Genomic DNA, 20,143 nt, shown 5'->3' with positions numbered 1-20,143 from the left:
CCTCTGCCTCGGGTAAAAACTGTTTCTTTTTAAGTGTCTAACATCTCCAATTGTTAATGATGTAGAAAAAATATGCTTCAAGCAAAATGTAAAAATATGTTTGTTTTTTTAAACTATCCATCTTCTTCATACATATATTATGAAAAGAATCTATAATAATATGTGCTTTTTGCATGTGTGTAGAGATTGCACTTTTACTTGATAGCTCATTTGTGGATCTGAGCCTCTCTGGCACTCACTGCATTTCCGGCTAGGATATTCTTCAATCTGTGTTTTGTTTTTCTGAGTAATTATTTGTGTTACAGGCCTACAGAAGGTACATGTACCAGTACTATGACAACAGAAATCCAACTTCTGGATACTCATCCAGACCTTGGCAGCCCTATCCTCCACAACCTGCTGTCCACAGATGGAACAGCCCTCACGATGAGGCAGCCTTGTATACTCAGGCTGCCCGGCAACCGCCTCCAGTCATGCCACGAAGAGTAAGCATGGTGATGTATTCCTGGGTCACTGCATACACTGCATATATTGTGCATGATGGCATCTGATTGGATGATATGATTAAATTTGCATGCAATATTATAACTATTTGCATGCTGTGAATCCGATTTCATTGACCAATAATATCAGCAGGTGTTAGTCACATGACTTATTGTGATTTACTGACAAATCTTTGAGAACAGTGATGCGATCAATAAATAATTTTTAATCAATTTAATTCTTAATTTAAATCATGAAATTTAACATACAAATCATTGTTTTGGACATCAAAACATGATTCTATTAACGAAACATTTCTATTAAATGAAAAAATACCAGATTTAGTGTATAGCTTTCATTGCTCAAATCTGTTCATACCTCGAACAATTGGAATAATTTCACATCTTTTTTTTTGTCAAACAAAAATTTTATGGTATTCATGTTTGCAAAAATGCCTAATATTTGACAAAATCACATTCAAATATTAAGATAGATGTCTTGTCAGTGAAAAATGCTGTGGTTACGCATCGATTGTGTCTATGGTAAAAAGTTATAAGGAATGATTGTTTGGTGTTTGCACATCTTTTGTTTTCCATTGAAAATTAAAAAATCCTTCAAGTCTATTTAAGGAGTAGTATAAAAACTAAATATAAAATGCTTAAGATGCTTCATAATGAACTCTCTTCTTTATCATGTTGTATGCTACAATTCCCACATTGCATTGCAGTGCATGCAAGTCTACATTTGTGCTCTCACAAATTCACCCGGACAACCCCTTGTGACAAAATGGTTGGGTCCATCATTGTGACCTGGCTGGACCAAACCATTGTAAGGATAGGGGTGGTACAGTACTAACCATCTGTAGGATTTCGCTTTATATGCATGCTTACGTTATATACTTTTTCTTCAGCGATGCGGTTTTGCGTAATCGCAAACAATCTGCCTGATGTATTCTAATGTACTAACTTTATTTAAAATTTTGTCCACAGCGTCTTCTGATTAATTGTTTTTACTTTAATAACTACTTGCACACTAATACTGAATGCCATTGGTTGCCGTACGTACGCATGTCAAAGACTAATAAATGGCAATCATAGTATATTGCTCGGTATCTATCATCAGTCGTATTTCTTTTGAAAAAGTGCCACAATCGACGCAAGAGTTCGTTCAAATTTTATGTAAACAAGCAGTGTATTTTAAACATGTTGTAAATCGCATGGGACCCACATGATATGACGTAACGATTGTGGCACTTTACGACTAATTATCTTATGGTATGCTTTCTTATTACCTCATGTTTTAGATCAATGTTAAGTTGTTTTGTATATTGAGAAAAACCAATTTGAACACCTTGTACAGTTTTACTGGGGGAACTTGATTAGAGATCTCAGAAATTGTAGAACATAGAGTTATAACTGAAGTTGAATCTTCTGTTTGGATTATGCGAAAATATTATTTCAAAAATACCGATATGCTCGACGCCTCGTAAAGGTCACGTATCCTGGTGTGCAATTATTTTCTGAAAATTGACTTAAATTGAATTATTGGCAATCATTGCTGCTTTAGTTAAACAAACAAACACCTTCAAAAGTGCTAGGATGTGTGACCTTAGGAGTCATGCATAAAACAGATTATGTATATTTTTAGTAACTCTCTATTATCTTCCTTGATAGTTATTATTATTTTTCTTTCCTCTTGTCACAGACAAAGCCATATCACAAGACTGCTTCAATTCCTCTGGAAAAGCCCGTTATTATGACAGCGGATGAAACTGTTCGAGAAAGAACTCCACCAGATCGGCCTGGTAGACCAGCCATTATCAAGGCCACTGAAATACCTGCTCAGAGGAGACCGGAACCTCGCACACGCTTTGACAATGAAAGGTTTGGGAGACAGCAAGAGCAGCCCAGAAGCACTAGGTCACAGCCATTAGAAAACAGGAACATAGATGAATATTCACAGCCGAGTGGCAGACACGAACAACCAATATCAAATGAGAGACAACAGCCCGTTGAAAACCGATATATAGATGCCAAGCCAATGTACAGGCGAGATGAGCCCAGTTCACCCCCTTCTAGAAACCGATATAACGATGACCATATAAGGCATAGGCCGCGAGAAGAATATAGGGGCGATGTTCCCCCTGCTGAGAGTTACGAGAGGAGAGACAAACCCAAGAAGGAGCCACCCCCTGTTGCTAGGAGACCGAAAAGTAAGGATGTTGTTGATCTTTCATCTCTGAAACAAGCTGAGAAAAAGAGACTGAGTTCCGGAATTCTGGATAGAGTTGCCGTGTTCAATGATGGTGGAAACCAAGCACATAACAGTAAGCCCGATAACAGGTCAAAGGTAAGAATACGTATTGATGACATCTATCAAATCAAATTGCTGTGCGTTCGACATAATCTCAGGTTTTTATAAACATTTATTTTCTGTTTGTTTACAGTCAGCGTTTAATGAAATGACTATATGTATTAATCAAAGACCACACAACGAAAAAGGATTTGGTTTTGTAATGAGTGGCGGTATCGACAAGAATAAACCACTTTATGTTGAGAAAGTAGCATTAGGTTTGTAGTACAAAATTATTCTATAATTTTGCTAAATTTGTTTTTTGCTTGCTTTAATTATGTCATCTCAAATTTTAACATTCCTGCTTCCATTTGCATCATTTATTATTCGGTTAGTTTCATAAGTAAACATTTTTTTTTAAGTTTTTGGAAATTTTTTTGAAATATTTGAGTACATGTATGCAGTCAAATTATCTGAATCCATGAAAGTACACTGATTTTGAGCACCATAATTATTCCCACACGTTGCTTGTTTTTATGAATTTTCTTGTAAATTCTTAAAAATTTTGGAGCATAAATGAACATAAATTCCTATTGCCTACAAATGTTTGCCAAAATTGTTGAAACAATAAGCGTAAAATTTGTGAAGGTTTAAAAAAAGTGATGAAAGGTTAATGTTGTTCAAAGGTCAAAGGTCAATACCTGCAACAATTTCCTGCAAAGCATTCTGGGAATTTATAGTGTCTAGGTCATCCAAGGTCACGATGGATGTATTTGCCTTCTAGGGGGCTCTGCTGATATATGCGAGTTGTGTGCAGGAGACGAAATAATCTTCATCAACAATCAAAATGCTGTCAGTTTTACTCATGATGCCGCTCTCAATGCTGTCAGTCAAGCTGTAGTCACAGGCAACTTGCAACTTAAAATTCGTCGCTATGGCAATAGAGGTTAGTATGGTGGTGGGGCTAAAGGAGATTAGAATCATTTTGTTGGTGATGTACATCGCAGTTTAAAGTTTTACATTGTAGTACGTGGCGGCTAATTTCATGTGCAGGCAAAAGATCAAAACATTAGCAACGCTAAATGGCATTATTTTCAACCATATACATCACATAGAAGCTTATTGTCAACAGAGGGCGCATTAATTTTTGGATGAAATTAATTTGCTACATCGCTTTTCACCATACTGCTTTCACAGTTCAACAACTAAAAAAAAAAACATTTATGAAAATGAACAGTGATCTTGGCATTTCAAAAGTGTATGTCATTAATTGGCAGAGGTTTTTGCTAAGAGCCGGCCGCTAGCCATATGGCCTGCAATAAGCCCAAATTGGTCGCATACCCTCTCGACCTACGCCGGTCTTGCTGCAGCGCTTTTTATTTAAATTTTTAGCCTGTTGTTACAGGATGATTGCCTGCTATTAAATGCATTTGTGCAACCCCTGTATTGGTGATTATCGAATTGAAATGGACACCAGATTAAAATACACAGATTCTATAGATTTGTGACCAATATTCAGATTGCATGGTAATACAAATCATTACCTGATGCGTTTTTGTCGAATATGCAAACATTTCAAAGATACATCATTAAATCATGCAGGGGTGAATTAAGGTTGATATGTATGTGGTGGCACTAAATGTATCCTCTCCCAAGTCTACCATAGAGGGTGTTTTACTTATTAAATTAAGCGGGGGTGTCGTCTCCTGCGCATGCGTCAGATGACGGGCTTGTTTATTAACAACTCATTGGTAGCGTACTTGACTTCTGTAGGGCCAGATGAATCAAAACCGAGTAATATGAAGGTACACATACCAACTGTAGAGGAAACGCGACTGCCAGAGAACAACGTTCCCATTACAAGAACTACCCACGAGAAAGTAGAAAAAGTCATGGAACCAGAAATAAATACGCTTGTATCAAAAGCGTGGGAACCTGAACCATATATACCAAAAGCATGGGAACCGCAACCGTATGTGAATAGGACGCGAGAACCAGAGCCGGTTGTGCTAAAAAAAGAAGAACCTGCTCCGAAAAAGAAGGAAAGAGAGCGGTTTATCACTCGCTCTGGAGACCGATCAAAAAACAATGTTGCGGAAAAACCTATAGAAATCAAAACAGAAGTTGAAGTGAAAGCGCCTGCACCAGAAAAGGTGAGATTATTATTTGGTGGCAATCTGTGTGTTCTCATGGTTACAATCCACATTGATTAGTAAGCTATTAAAAATCATGTTAATTAATCTTACAACTCATCAGCATGTTTGGAGTTTTTATTTTATTTATTTTTTTTGTTTATTTTCAAAAATCATAGTACATGTAATAAAAATAAAAAAAATGTCATGGTCATTTAACTGTCTAACGCATGTAATTAAATCATCACTTACTGGAATGCTGTGTTTGTTTGTTTGTTTCTCTACTAAAAGCATTTCGCCAGTGACGATGAGGATTTGTTATTTTTAGAGGAGGTGAGTATGGCCCTTGTTATGTTGCCATGGCAACGAGGATATTTGTTACTTGCACCTGCAAATCTACGTCAAAGTAGTGCATTCTCTCAGAGTTTTGTCATGAATGAATGTGTCCATCTTATATTATTGATTTATTTGATGAGCAATTACCGGTACGATTATTTAGAATGGTGTCACTTCCTTGTGTGGATTTTGAATTGCCACACCTGGTAGCTGTGATTAATATACAGTGACTACATTATTGTTGACAACTTTTGATATTAATTCTATAGAGGAACAATTCACAGAATTCCCTGTAGCGATGCAATTCCTTTTATCTGAAATTGAAGTCTTTTTGCGATCCATATACTCTAAACAACGAATAACTGCACAACTAAAAAATGTTGTCACTTTGGCTGCAGTTATATTCGATCTAAGTAATTCTTCTTCATCAAGAAGTGCTTCCTTGCTAGAGATTGCATTGCATTGTGGTAAAACTCTGGATATATCACCCACAGTTCAGTACACTCACTGTGCCAGTTTTCTAAAAGTTATCATTATCAAGACTCTTGTCAAACTAAAAAGTTGAACAAGATTTGCAATATTCATTGATTTTATGTCTTTTATTCATAAGATTTTGATACATATTTTGTTTGATGTTGACCTGGTCTATTTTTTTGGGATTTCATGTTTTGAATACATGCAGAAATAATAAATAATGTTTATTTGGATTGACTGAATAATCATAGCATGAACATGATGAAGTAACTAAAATCTAGGCTCAACTAATTTCCTAGGGCTGTGTAAAAATGATCTGAAAATGTCTATATTTTCTTGTTCATTTGATTACCTAGACCACAATAGACCATTTTCTGTTCACCGCGAGAATTGACGCATGAAATTTAACATAAAAGCAGGACAAACAAAGCCTTGTAGTGGCGTCATCGCATCACATGGAGTTGAACAAACACAAAAATAAAAAAAGTATTTTCACGTTTATTAATGTTCTATACACCTTTGATGATAGGCAATTTTGATGAGATAAGTGTATCCTTACACAATATTCCTGTCTCAAAGATCGGCATTTTGACATTGGGCTAAAAAGAAAAAGAAATTCAAAATTAAATCATTCAATTTTCGTGACAGATGTTTGGTCTGCGCCTTTCACAGAATACGCAAGATCTCGCAGTGAATGAAAAATTATCTTTTGTAGAAGTTTAATTAAATTTTCATTGCTAAACCCTTTCATTTTTTCCCCAAAAAATTAACCTATGTGTCTGATATTATTTGAAAACTGGCATGTTGAGTGTACATGTCCCTGTACTCGTTGTTGTGCACCTTGTGTTGTTTTTGCAGACTTACTCATATCCAACACACACGTTTAAACATAAAATATAGTTGTAGCCTTATCTAACATAATATTTTCCACCATTTTTGACTAAAACCAGACTAAGTATTTAATGTCTTTCTGATTTATTCTGATTAGTGTTCTACTAATATCCATCTTAATTGACAGCTAATATTTAATTGTTAATTTGGTTGATTAATTTAATTTTACCCACAGTCTAGAAAAGCGAACCATAGTTTTAATGATAATTTTCATGAACTGAAAGATAAAGACCTTACTTTGAGGAGAATAGTTCTCCACTCACCTATGTCTTGCCCGAATCAAGACGCAGAATAGCTAATTATCCCTTCCACTATTCTTACCATTTTTGAGTACCGTACTTTTATTAGTGTAGTGTTCCTAATCACTAGCATTATCCTATTCAGGAAAGCCATTTTATGTTCCCAGGTGATTTCACATGGCAAGGCCTGGATTTACTGATGTGTTTGAATACATTCATCGTCTTTGACCTTAATAATCAATTTTGCTATTATATAAATCACCTTGCCTTTGAATGTCAAACCCTATATTTATCTAGAAAGCAAACTGATTTTAATAGAAATCGCCATGATAAGATAAGATAAGATAACAGCTTTATTACAACCGTGTAGAAAATTTTACATTTCTAATTTGGTGTTTAAAATGTAATAAAGTTAATAATGAATTAATGACGTTAATAATGACGTTAATCTCACCAGAACTAAAACCTGAGCTTGGTACAGTCACAGTTACTAGTAACTGTGGTACAGTGATTTGCGAGTTTGCCTCGTGTTGTGGAGAGGACGACTGCAGCTGATTCACTGCTTAATCTACAGTTGATATTATAGTACACCCCCCTCCCCCAAACATTAGGTTTTGGAGAGTGACATCTTTTCAGACAGTGACGATAAAAACTGTACAAACACCAGTATATGAAAGAACCCTGGCTCTCCTTATCATAAATTATAGTAGTTGATTTCCACTGAAGGGTTTGGAGCCTTTGCTCATGTACAGTCCTTGTAAGAACTGAGGATTCCAGATCTGTATCTGGTTCTTTGCCTGTTGAAAAAATATATAAAAATTATCTTTGTCTTTTCTAAATTCAAGGGGGATGATTCGGGAGGTGATATGAGTCCTGCAGAAGAGGAGAGAATTGAGAGGGAGATACTGGAACAGCTGGAAAGGGAAGAAGAAGAGGAACGGAAACGTGACGAGATGCACAAACAAATTGAAGCAGAAGAGAACAAATCCGACAGTGATGAGGTTCGTCGATCAGTTTTCAAATTTGTTACTTTTTAGATAATTGAAGCATCCTCCCCTCCCCTTTAGTTAAATGTTATTGTTACATACTACTAAGGTATAAATATTTCACCAAGTGACATACTATGGATAAATCTCAATTTCCCTAATGTTAGCTTATGCTGAATTTATGTATGTATCTATTTATTCACATTATACTATTCTTTGTTTTTCTTTTGCTTTTCAGGACAAGCCTCCTCCGCCAATTCCCAGTCGACCACCACCTCTGATAAATCTTATGCTGCGCCCTCGACGTGAAAAAAGTAAGGACTTGGTCAAACTTGAAATATGGAAGCGTCGCCACAATTTCTTCCGTCACCATCCCGACAAGAGCTGTTGGCCCGTATTTCGGTATTCAGGTAGTATGGTAGAGCTGAACTAGAATTTGTCTCCGTGGTAACTGCAATAACATTATATGTGGAACTGCAATATGATGAGAATCCCAGCACTTTCTTCCGCCTGCTCGCTCCGTCATTATTTTTTGAAACTTTTCTTTTCCTGAAGCTTCTCATTCTCTCTAAGTTGCACATCATGCTTCTTGATTTTCTTTTGAACTTATTTTCAAAACATAATTTCAACTTTTAATCCTCTCATCACAATGCTCAGTGTTCGCTTTTATTTGACCTGGGTGGCTTTTTGCGTAACCTGGGTGACCCTTGTCACTTTTGGTTGACCTGGTTTATTCTTGTTTAACCAGAGTGGCGTTTGGTTAGCATTGGTGTCTATAACTTTTTTACTGCTTCTATGTCTGACCATAGTGCAGTTCCACATAACCTGTTGTTGTTTATTACCACGTGCCGCGGTGTCAATTTCACCACGATGTTAATCAAAAGATAACTCGTCATCAGATATCATCTGCATGATAGGTATGCTCTACTAACTCTGCCTGAGTTAAGATTGAGAATGAAATTTACAACAATGCATGAATAATGTTCATTACTTGTCAATTCCCTCCTACACACACAGACATTGACTTGAATTACCTGGTGGTTCTGTATACTCGTCGAGGGAAAATTACATTAATAATTTGGTGCGCTAATCTATTTATCATCTATATTTATTGAAGTTTCAGATTTTATGATAAATTGCAGACTCCAATGAGTTTACAGTAAAACTAAGTATTTCAAGTCATCGTTGTTCACCATGGTAACTGGGGAGTTGACCTGTATCCAGATCCTTTCATACTTTCTCCCTCCAGTGTCAAATTGATTTCCTACTAGATAAAAAATGTTTTTTGCTATTGGCCAAGATTCCAAGAGTGAATCAGTTTCAGCCAATTGAAAAGCATTTTACATAGATAAATAAATGACAATTCCTGCTATAGGCTGATCCTCCAAAAGGGAATGAGTTTCAGCCAATTGAAAAGCATTTTACATAGATAAATAAATGACAATTCCTGCTATTGGCTGATCCTCCAAAAGGGAATGAGTTTCAGCCAATTGAAAAGCATTTTACATAGATAAATAAATGACAATTCCTGCTATTGGCTGATCCTCCAAAAGGAAATGAGTTTCAGCCAATTGAAAAGCATTTTACATAGATAAATAAATGACAATTCCTGCTATTGGCTGATCCTCCAAAAGGGAATGAGTTTCAGCCAGTTGAAATGCATCGTAGATATACTATGACAATTCTTGCAATTGGCTGATCCTCAAAAAGTGAGTGAGTTTCAGCCAATTGAAAAGCATTTTATATGCCATCCAAGGAGCGTTTGATACTGGAGATGTAATCCTTACACAGTGACTTCTCATTAACTTTAACTCTTCATTATTTAGTAGTATAGTCTTAACACATTTTTTAACATTTATCATATGCTACCAAGGTATTCAGAACTTTTGAATTAGTTCAGTTTATATTCAGTATTCAATACCTATACTCTGGTTCAAATTTGAAGAATTTCTCACTGCTTTCACAATTGGGAAAAATTGAGAAATTTTTCAGCAGATGGAATTTTGCCATTAATGATACCTGTCAAATCATGTGTAACAGTACCGGTATATAACTTGTGAAAGTGGTAGTCAGTTATAAACATTCAACATCCATGGTCATATGACCTGTGGTTGTTGATAAGTTAAATCTGACTTCATGATATATGGTAAGATCTTGTATATGAATGAAAATATTATAATAGTTCTTTGCTAAGTTGAGCTGAGCTGTGTTAGGTTCTTTCCATTGTGATGTAAATCCTGATGCGAAAATATGTTGTATACAATTCATGATGAAAATGGTGGGATGATAAAAATGGGTGTCGTCAAGTAATTTTATGGGGCATTGAGTTACAAAATAACACTGAAGAGCAGCGTCTTTATTCACATCTGGAGTCAAGAAATCTGAAGCCAATCACATCATTTGTTAGCATATGATAACAAATTTATTTCTGTTTTTTTTTTTTTTTTAAATTTTCCTTTTTACTAGATGAAGAAATAATAATTGAAACTCCAGTTACCAAGGAAACGGTGGATGTAGCAGATGATGTGGAAGCACTATGGCAGCAGGTGGAGAAAATATCCAGTCCAGGAAAGATCACAAATGGGAATAGTGAAGAGTTGCAGAAACAGGAAGATCTCTTTGCTGGCATTGAGAAGCCACCGCCAATCACTCAGTCAGTAAAAAAGTTTGACATCAAGGAGGAACAATCGAGGTTGGAAAAATGGCAACTAGAACAAGATAAATTGAGGCAAGATAAATACGTAGCTGAACGTAAGCAGCTTCGTTATCAGTACGAACTACAGTTGGAGAAGATTCATGATGCGGAATTAAAGAGACGTGAAGCCGAAGCGTTGCAGCTTGAGCGATATGAACAAGAGTTGCTACGAACTACAGGTTATAATGCGGAGGAAACTGCAAAGAGGCGAGAACTTTTCATGAACGAGTCTGCCAGGAGAGAAGAGGAGTACAAACGCAGGAAAGAGGAACTGCAGGCATTCTACAAACAAGATCAACAGCGACTGGAGGAAAAAGAAATCATTGAAACGCAGGAGGACAATTTGAAACATGAAGAAAGTAAATGGGAGCTTGAAAAAGACCACGAGGAGGGTAAAAAACAAGAAATTGAGGTGAAGAAGAAACATATTGAACGTGAAAGGAGGCGAACGCAGGAGCTGGATGTGGAAGCGATTCGGCTGGAAGCTGAGGCGCGGTTGAAGAAGGAATGGGAAGAGTTGGAAAAGGAGAAACAAATGCAGCAGGAACGAGAGCGACTGGCAATGAGCAAGTTGGAGGAGATTCGTAGAGAACATGATAGATTGATGCATCAGAGGGACGATCTTGAAAGAAAGCAGCAGGAAGAGATCAAGCAACTAATGGCAGAGAGAAAAAAACTACATACGAGTCCACCGCCATCTAACCTTACATCCAAAGACATGTACACTGAGTTTGCAGCTATTAAAAGGAATGACGGTGGAGGTGATGATCCAACGATCAGGTCCCGACAGCAAAAGCCGACTAAATCCGCCCTCAAACAACCTAAACATGAAGAAAGTGTGCAAGAGCAGGAGAAGAGGAAAGCAGCAGGATTGCCGCTGAACAATCTTGCTAAAAAATCTGATTATCTTAAGTTCGCTGCGATTCAGCATGAAAACGAAGAACCCGAAGATAACATGCAAAAATACAGACTTCAGTCACAACCAATGACGCAACCAAAAAAGATCTACCAGCCGGAGACGCATTCACACCTCGCACCTGCTAAAATAGATAAACCAGCAAGCTATGTTAGCCCGTTACAAAAAGCCAGTCCTTTCGATACTCAGTCACCGGTTACAACAGATCCAAATTTCAGGAAGTACTTCCAACAGCCAGTGCGGGAAACCCCACAGCAGCACATCCCAGAGAGGGATACTGACTACAGTAAGCATCCTGGACGAGGGAGGGACCCGTCGCCGTCCTGGCAGCCGAGGAGAGATGATAGGAGACATGATCCAGTGCCTGCTGTTATGTCAAAATACAAAGGTGAGACGGCTTATTATTGTATTGAATTCTGTACATCTATCTATTAAATATGTTGCCCTTTAACTAGGAAACTTTTCCAACTAAACCAAAATTATAATCATTTGCTTTTCTACCTTAGATGAGTCGGCGACACCTTCCCAGCACTGGATGGTAGAAGAAGCAGAAAGGAGGAGATTAGCCGAGAGAGAAGGATATGACCGAGGTACCCCTTACGAGGCACCGTCACTAAGACATACAAGTACTACGGAGAAACCCCAGCGAGACATCCCACCACCTACAGAAATGAGATACGATGAGAGATATATGTATGCTCCACCAGAGAGGGACACCGCACAAAAACCGTATGGACGATACGAACCTGAACAGCCAGTGAAATTACGACAGCAAAGAGAGACTGAAGCTGAAAGGCAACAAAAACTTGCAAACCGACGGACTCATGGCTACATAGACAGACCAAATTTGAATACTAATCGTCGCCAGAGGAGTATGGACGACACCGACAAATATCGGAGAAATAGACATTCCATGCATGAGTTGGGTAGCTATAGTAATTCGGCAGAAAACCTGCCGCTAGGTGCTGTGAGAAACCAAGCTCCACTGCCGGATGCTGGGATACATGTGAGTACGCTTTAAAATACACGTAGCATCCAGAGTATGTAATGTGATTGGTCAGTCTGTAGTCATGTGAGGTTTAATATGCAATTCATTGTACATGTATGCTGCTAGTAAGAAATGAAATAATATCGGTTTTTGAACTGTCTTGTGTACATTACTGTGGGAACAGTTCATTAAACAGTACACTCTACACATACATATTGTAACACTTGTAAACAGCATCCAGCTCAGCAACAGACGACTTTGACAATGAACAATCTGCTGGTTATCTATCGGCTGTATTGCTAATAAAACAACATTGGACATTTAAATGGGGCAGACTGTATGTGTTATTCGAAGGACTGACTGACCTTAGAGTGACAACAACTTATGTCTCTCCTCTCTGAGGTCTGTGTATAATCCCGCCCCCAAATAATTGCATTTTTCCTCAGCCAATAGGAAAATATTTTTGTTGGAGTTGATCAATAGGTTTTTGGGAAAGCTTGACAACACATACTGTTGCCGTCATGGCTATGTAATACATGCATTCATCGCTATGCATATTCATAACTTGATAATTCCATTTGGTTCACAGAAATCTTAGAAAATATTTGTTGCACTGATTCATGCGATCAGTATAGTCAAGTATTACACAAAAAATTTAATGTCATTGTTGTGATCAGATTATCAATTTGTCTTTGTTGCAGTCACATCGGACAGCTAGCCGTGGCAGTGGATCACCAAAAGTACCACCATCACCACAGAAAACTGGTGCATACCCATACCCACCTCTTCCTTTACAAGCCCCACCTACAATGCAGCCACCTGCCCCTGCTCCAATTAAGCCTGGTGGTCAAAGCCAAGGTAATCGCTCAGTCAGCGGCAAGGTGCTGTGTACACGGTGTGGTCAAGTGCTTGGCAGGGGTGCCGCCATGATTATCGAGTCTCTTGGATTACACTTCCATATTTCATGCTTTAAGGTATGTTCATTTTTATTTTGTTTACTTTTTTACATAATTCAGTTCAGAGTTCCGTGGTACTACATGCCATTTTAGCAAATTTGACTCCATGCTTGAATTAACATAATATTAATTTAGCTAAAGTGTCAAAAATGACATTGTGAAATTTTACTTCATTTTGAATTACCAAGTTTATGGATTTATAGCTAAAATATCTAAAATAACATACTAGCGAAAAGAGACGTTTCACAGTATCTGAAGTCACTCTAACACCGCTCAATCTACTTTACGACAAATACAACAAACAATGCTGCCACACACAGTTTTGTCTACACTCACATAATTTTTTCCAATATTTTTCTAATATTTTGATCAAGACCTGAAGCCAATGTGAAATTATGTCCATTCGGTCAAAAATGAAAAAAAGAAAGTGTAGAAAAATATCTCAAAATTGTACGAAATTGCAACAAAATTTTGATGGGATAAATATGGTTTTCAAAACAAAGTGTGTGTGAACCATTTTGTTAAAAAGACAAATTACTTAGAATAATTATTTATCAGCTTGCCTTGGTAGGTTTCATATCTCAGAAAAAGACATGATAATATTTCAAATGCACCTCTGGACTTATATAGGAGTGATTTCAATGTCGCAACTGACTAATATTTGGAACCAAGAAAATGAGGTTTTCAAAATTTCTATCAGCTTTGTACATGTGTCATTGATGCCTGTGAATATAGCTGGAGTGATTTCAATGTCGCAGCTGACTAATATTTGGAAACAAATAAATGATGTTTTCAAAATTTCTATTAGCTTTGTACATGTGTCATTGATGCCTGTGAATATAGCTGGAGTGATTTCAATGTCGCAGCTGACTAATAGTTGGAAACATTGAAATGATGTTTTCAAAATTTCTATTAGCTTTGTACATGTGTCATTGACGCCTGTGAATCTCAATCTACTGACTGCGTATGTTATTCTTTCTCATAGTGTTGTGTGTGCAATTGTCAACTGGGCAGCGGTGCAAAAGGGACAGACGTTCGAATCAGAGCCTCCAAACTACACTGCCAGAATTGTTATAGTAACGATGCAGGTGAGGTTCTTGACATAGTTATTGTATGATCACCCCATCTACTAATAACCCTACTACCCCCGCAAACAATATGGTTGACTCTTCATGTCACTCCCATCTCAAAGACAAAAATCATTTTCGTCATGCACCTATCCGCCTCCAGAGGTGGTTTGGTTTGTTCCATTCTCCATTATAGTGGACTGTACCATTTCAGGAATTGGGGGTGTTACAACATCAAGTCATGTACTAATATTGATGAATATTGTGTTTATAATGGTGTGTTTTCATGATGAGTCCCGACGTAATTGATATTAATAACAGATTGTGGTTGATGCTCGTTCATGGTGCTTGTGATATTTTGTAAGTGGGGGGGGGGGGGGTCCCGTGACAAATATTTGGAGTTTCAAAATAGAAAATATCGCTTTTGGCCCATTCTGTACAACCACTGTGCTATGTGAAAAATTAGACATGATCAAAATACCACAACACCATGGGATGAATAATCACAACATGACCTGCCCAAACGTAGTGTGCACGATCATTAACGACCAGCTAAAGTAGCATAATCACGCATACACATGAACTAACCGCCATTTACTGATACGACTGATCTAATTAACTCAAATATGCCCCTCACATCACAACAGTGTTAGGCATGCAGGAAAAAAATTTCCGCAAACCTGATCCAAAACATTGTTAAACTCATCGTCACCAGACTCATCGATCCATCAAAAGCATGTCCATTTTTTCAGTCTGCTTCATGTCCTTCGCATGCATTATAGTCCCATTAAATTGCATGTTACCTATTTGACCTTTAACCTTATTGGTATTATTTAAAAAAAAAAAAAAATAAAGTAGGAATTCTAACACTGAGCTTTTTGTCCATCCCTGGCATTTGACTTATATGGATATATTTTAGTTTTCTTTATTTAAATTGCTGCATTGTCTGGTTTTCACCTAAATTTTTGCGCAGGTATCCATTTCTAAGAATCTGGGGAAAAAATGAGTTTTAACTCTGGTCGTTCTGTGAGTAAAATTTTCTTTCACATCATTCATAAAGGTATAAAAAGCTAACCTCTACAGCACCACTAATGCTTGCTATATTCGTACATGCTAAATAGCCGTAATTCTCTCTTTATTTCATAGTCAAGCAAAATGTTTATGTTTAGTTGTAATTAAGTTGTTAGCTATGTTGTAATTTTTTTTTTTAATTTATTTTATTAACTATCCCATTGTTGCCTTGCTTTGCAAAACTGTTTTTGTTTATCATGAGGGTCATCACTAGCGGGAAGACATAGATGAAACGGTTGGTATGGTAACTCATGCTTGTTACTTTTCATGGGGGTGTGATGTGGGTGGTTAATATTTTGGAGTATTATTGTTTTGATTTCTGTAAACTGTATTTTTTGACGCTAAAAATGCTCCATTTCATAATTTAGAGCATTAGTAAGAACAAAATATTACAAAAGTTTCTGCAACTCCCTAGGACTGCAGTGAAATCCACTGTGACTCCCTAGGACCACAGTGAAAGTCGGTGTGATTCCCTAAGACCACAGTGAAATCCACTGTGACTCCCTAGGACCACAGTGAAAGTCAGTGTGATTCCCTAAGACTACAGTGAAATCCACTGTGACTCCCTAGGACCACAGTGAAATCCATTGTGACTCCCTAGGACCACAGTGAAAGTCAGTGTGATTCCCTAAGACCACAGTGAAATTCACTGTGACTCCCTAGGACCACAGTGAAAGTCAGTGTGATTCCCTAAGATCACAGTGAAATCCACTCTGACTCTTTAGGACCACAGCAAAAGTCAATGTGACTTCCTTTCACATTGAAATCATTACTGCTGCAATATTATTAAAACTGAGAATGAAATACACAATGGTGAAGTGTAACATGACCTTTAGATTTCGGCAATGGTCTTACTCCAGGAATCGTTGTCTTGTCTTTATGATACTCCTAGATGTGTACAGAAGATGTGAAGCAGAGTGCTTTGAACTAGAGTGACTGTTATAGCCTGCAAACACTTTTACTCGACCGTATAAAAACATGTACAGTCACACAACGTAGAGATTCAGGGTCTTATGTTATCTTGAATTTGGCGTACCCGATGCTTCGTATGTTGGCTACTCAACTAGCTTATACAGTACATGTATAGAAAAGACAACTATTTCATAGGCAAGATGACTGTTGACCGCCTACACTAATCCCAACAGAATGATAAGTTTATTGTGTTTTTTGTTACACTGTTCACAATTGGCTGTAAAATCACGAAAGTCTAACAGAGAGCTTGCCATCAGCCAATCAGAGTAATTGTTCTTTGTGAATTTAAATGTGTGGCATGTTGAGTGTAAATTACCTCAATTCATACCAGTGACAAAGTAACTACCATATTTGCTTTAATAGAAGTGCATCTCCAATAGAAACACACATAAAACAAACAATTACCAAATTGTATTAAAATAAACATTATTTTGAAAATAGATAGACCACTGTCATTTACGTAAGTACATGTTCTACTAATACGGCAAATATGGTATCATTGACCCTATTATTAACTACAGTTTGTATTACAATGTTGCAACTTCAAAATTTATTTTTAAACTTCATCTCCTTAGGGAAAATATTTTTTTAAATTTTGAAGTCATATAACATGCATGTATTTATCAAATATTAATTCAGCGGTATGTAACTCACTGCGTACCCATCAAAGCTGTATTTCTCTCTGAAATGACTTCTATAAAAAAAACAAATTCTTGCAAGGATTTTTTTCCCGTTAGTTCCGTAAATCCAAATTTGCGGTGAACATTAACAGAATTTTACCTTCTATCGTGGGACAGTTCTTTTGCATATCAGGCGACTGATATATTCTACTAATTTGGTTTATAACAAAAAAATGTGATGCCTCCCTTATCATTTTGGTTATTGAGAGTTACTTGTAATTCTAAAGACACGATTGAGTTTCCACATAACAGTGCGTCTGTGTTAACACCTGCATGTACTTAATACAGTTTTGCATTGCAACGCACTGCTTTAAATGTACCGTAGTACAAGTAGTAACAGTCATACGTATTAGATACATCAAGTAGATTACGTAAATTCCCTATTTGTCTTGCAGGTTTCGAATTTACGGAAGTTTGAACATGTTAAATATATACTGATTGAAACATATATAGATATAAATATATATTGGTCGCAGGAGGGAAGAAAACATTGCGCCGTGCTGCTAGGGGTTGAAAACCGATTTATACCCAAGGTGCTACTGATGAGCAAGAGATAACAAAAAGAACGTCTATACAATGTATTGGACTTTTATTGATCAAATTTATTGACTAGCTCACCTTTGGACACTTTGGAGAAGATTGTTTCAAGAGGTTGACACAGGAATGGAAGTGGGACAATCGAGAAGCAATAATCTGATTTGTTGGACGTTATTTCTCCGATCAATAAGAGCAATATGACAAGGGAAATGCGACAAGTTTTATGATTTAATTTGAGGAAGAGCAGTTTCTGACAAAATTGTTCTTTCGCATTTAAAGAAACATAAACATTTATTCAGTTTGTACAACTTTGTTTTTTGTATGTATTGTTGTCATGATTCTAGTTTACCATAATCTGAACAAGCTGTCTGAAATATTTGCCACTGTGTGATTAGTCTACAATGAGAGGAACCAATCATATCACAGAGAACATATATCCATCCTGAAGTTTAAAACATGGCTTGCTATTGGTCCAGGATAAACTTAATTATTTAATAGCCTGATGTGATCTTGAAGCACCACACATCTAATAAATACTCCACACTTTTTGGTGCTCCTGTATTAGAAACAAGTTTTCTGTGTCAATTTTGGGGAAATCTAACCAAGAAACCAAATCCACATGTATCTTAATACTGCCTTCCTCATTTAAAAATGTAGGACAATTTGATTCTGGGATAATTTTATTTGTAAATATTTTTTGTAACAATCATTGCTAGGCTGTTTTTTTTATTTTCTGTTGTAGTTTTGATAAAATGTAAAATAGTAAATTGCCTTCAAAATATCGGATACTGAGAAATTTTGATTGTTGTACTTCTATAATGGCGCCCTCACTGTCCATGTTTTTGTGACCTCTGCCTTCTAGCCCATAATATTTCTTTGACATTTCACCTTTCTATTGTATTATAACAGTCAAATATATTATTCATTATACTTAATTTGAATATTTAATTTTTTTATTTTTAATATATTAAAACCCAGTTAATCCAGACAATTGGGATAACATTTTTTTAAATCACTGTAATACCTTGCAACATTCCTTTTTTTTTTTTTGTCAGGATTTTATAATTTGATGACAACTTTCATAATTTACAAGAAAAAAATGAACTCATGACAGTTTGGTGGAGTCACACAATTTTTGCCATGTAGTGTTCAGATTTGTTTTTCCCTTATACATCTTGCAGTGCTATTTCATTGTCAAATCAAAATCTTGGCAATAGCAATTTAATCTCCACTTCAACTTGCATGATTGACTACAGATATTTGAGTGTTCATTCTTTCCTTTTTAAAGAAAACAGTTTTCACAAAGACTTGGTTGTAGCGCCCTCTATGGCGATTCATATAAAACTATGAAGTGTATTGTATTCAAAACAAGTCAATTTTATTTTTTCGCCGTTTCAGTGAAGATGGCATTTCTTATTCTTTCTTTGGAGTTATGATGAAAAAAAAAATTACTGTATCTACAATTCTTGTCCACAAGTGGTTTCATAAGTGTACATAGCCAATGCTTTTATACAATAAATCTGCTTATGAATTATACAACTTTACTATAATAAACATTGTTCAGTTCTTTACTAATCCACTCTCTGTAAACTATGATCCAGAAAATTGGTTCTGGCCTAAAACTGCAGTTTCAAATCCTGGAAGACATTATTTTAATTGTTCAGACTACAATTGTTTCTGTCTTTATGACATTTTACATGTATACCCACAACACCATGACTTGTAATTGAAAACCAACTGCAAAGCTAGCACGAACTCTAGAACGGAAAGATTCATAATTTTGATGACCCAGTAAGGGTTATGGACTTTGTGACCCAAAAAATGCGCTTTGATGCTTTCCGCAGTAAAGTTGATCATGGATTCCAGATCAATAACCAGTTTCCACTAGTACCATGCAGCAGAGTGGTACAATAATTAAAGCGCGGTTGTCATCGTGCAGCGCGTGTTCGAATTTCATGTCAATAAATAATGTATTTTACATGATTGTATACGTCGCTATGAGTCCCATATCGAACAGTACGCGACACGACGACTATCCGCCCTTCAAACAATTACAATTGTAGTTTTTAAGAGGCGTGATAAGTTGAATAGTTGATGAAACAATTGTATTTTCTGATCAATCTGAAAGTAGACTACCTCACCTCAAATATCAATTAGAAAATCAAAAATTCATATTGTCACCAAAAATAATCAAAAGATCAAAAATGCATATATACACCAAATTTCTGAAAATCTGAAGAAGAAAAAATTGCCAATCGTAAACTGCAGATAGTCATAAAATGACATCCGATTGAGGTCACCCAAATACACTTGCAGCAAACTTCGAATAGTATATTTATTGGAATTGGACAATTGGAGTCGCACCATAATCTCGGCTTCAGCTTACAGCTGAGTTTATAAGCTAGGATAAACAAACTGATAATAAACT

General features: G+C 36.5%; 1 protein-coding gene across 7 annotated transcripts in view; it reads left to right on the top strand.

Moving 5' to 3' along the window:
- Window positions 1-19,269, top strand: part of LOC100366345 (uncharacterized) — a 78,489-nt gene extending 59,220 nt beyond the window's left edge. For 2 of the 7 annotated variants that reach the window (XM_078007256.2, XM_085497884.1), the window contains 13 exons: window positions 306-485; window positions 2,188-2,832; window positions 2,930-3,053; window positions 3,560-3,721; window positions 4,549-4,928; window positions 5,199-5,240; window positions 7,693-7,848; window positions 8,072-8,243; window positions 10,300-11,832; window positions 11,951-12,450; window positions 13,134-13,406; window positions 14,374-14,476; window positions 17,574-19,269. In XM_078007256.2, coding sequence (XP_077863382.1) covers window positions 306-485; window positions 2,188-2,832; window positions 2,930-3,053; window positions 3,560-3,721; window positions 4,549-4,928; window positions 5,199-5,240; window positions 7,693-7,848; window positions 8,072-8,243; window positions 10,300-11,832; window positions 11,951-12,450; window positions 13,134-13,406; window positions 14,374-14,476; window positions 17,574-17,596 — 4,293 coding nt within the window. In that variant the 3' untranslated portion in view covers window positions 17,597-19,269. Of the gene's footprint in view, window positions 1-305; window positions 486-2,187; window positions 2,833-2,929; window positions 3,054-3,559; window positions 3,722-4,548; window positions 4,929-5,198; window positions 5,241-7,692; window positions 7,849-8,071; window positions 8,244-10,299; window positions 11,833-11,950; window positions 12,451-13,133; window positions 13,407-14,373; window positions 14,477-15,428; window positions 15,482-17,573 lie in introns of all 7 variants that reach the window. The other 5 variants (XM_085497883.1, XM_085497886.1, XM_085497888.1 and 2 more) reach the window with 5 other exon arrangements.
- Window positions 19,270-20,143: the final 874 nt, after the last annotated feature.

Source organism: Saccoglossus kowalevskii, chromosome 4, assembly GCF_978046115.1.
Source record: "Saccoglossus kowalevskii chromosome 4, keSacKowa6.1, whole genome shotgun sequence".
NCBI classification, from domain to species: domain Eukaryota; kingdom Metazoa; phylum Hemichordata; class Enteropneusta; family Harrimaniidae; genus Saccoglossus; species Saccoglossus kowalevskii.
The sequence above is the reverse complement of the archived record's forward strand: the minus strand, read 5'-3'. Positions and strand labels throughout refer to the sequence as shown.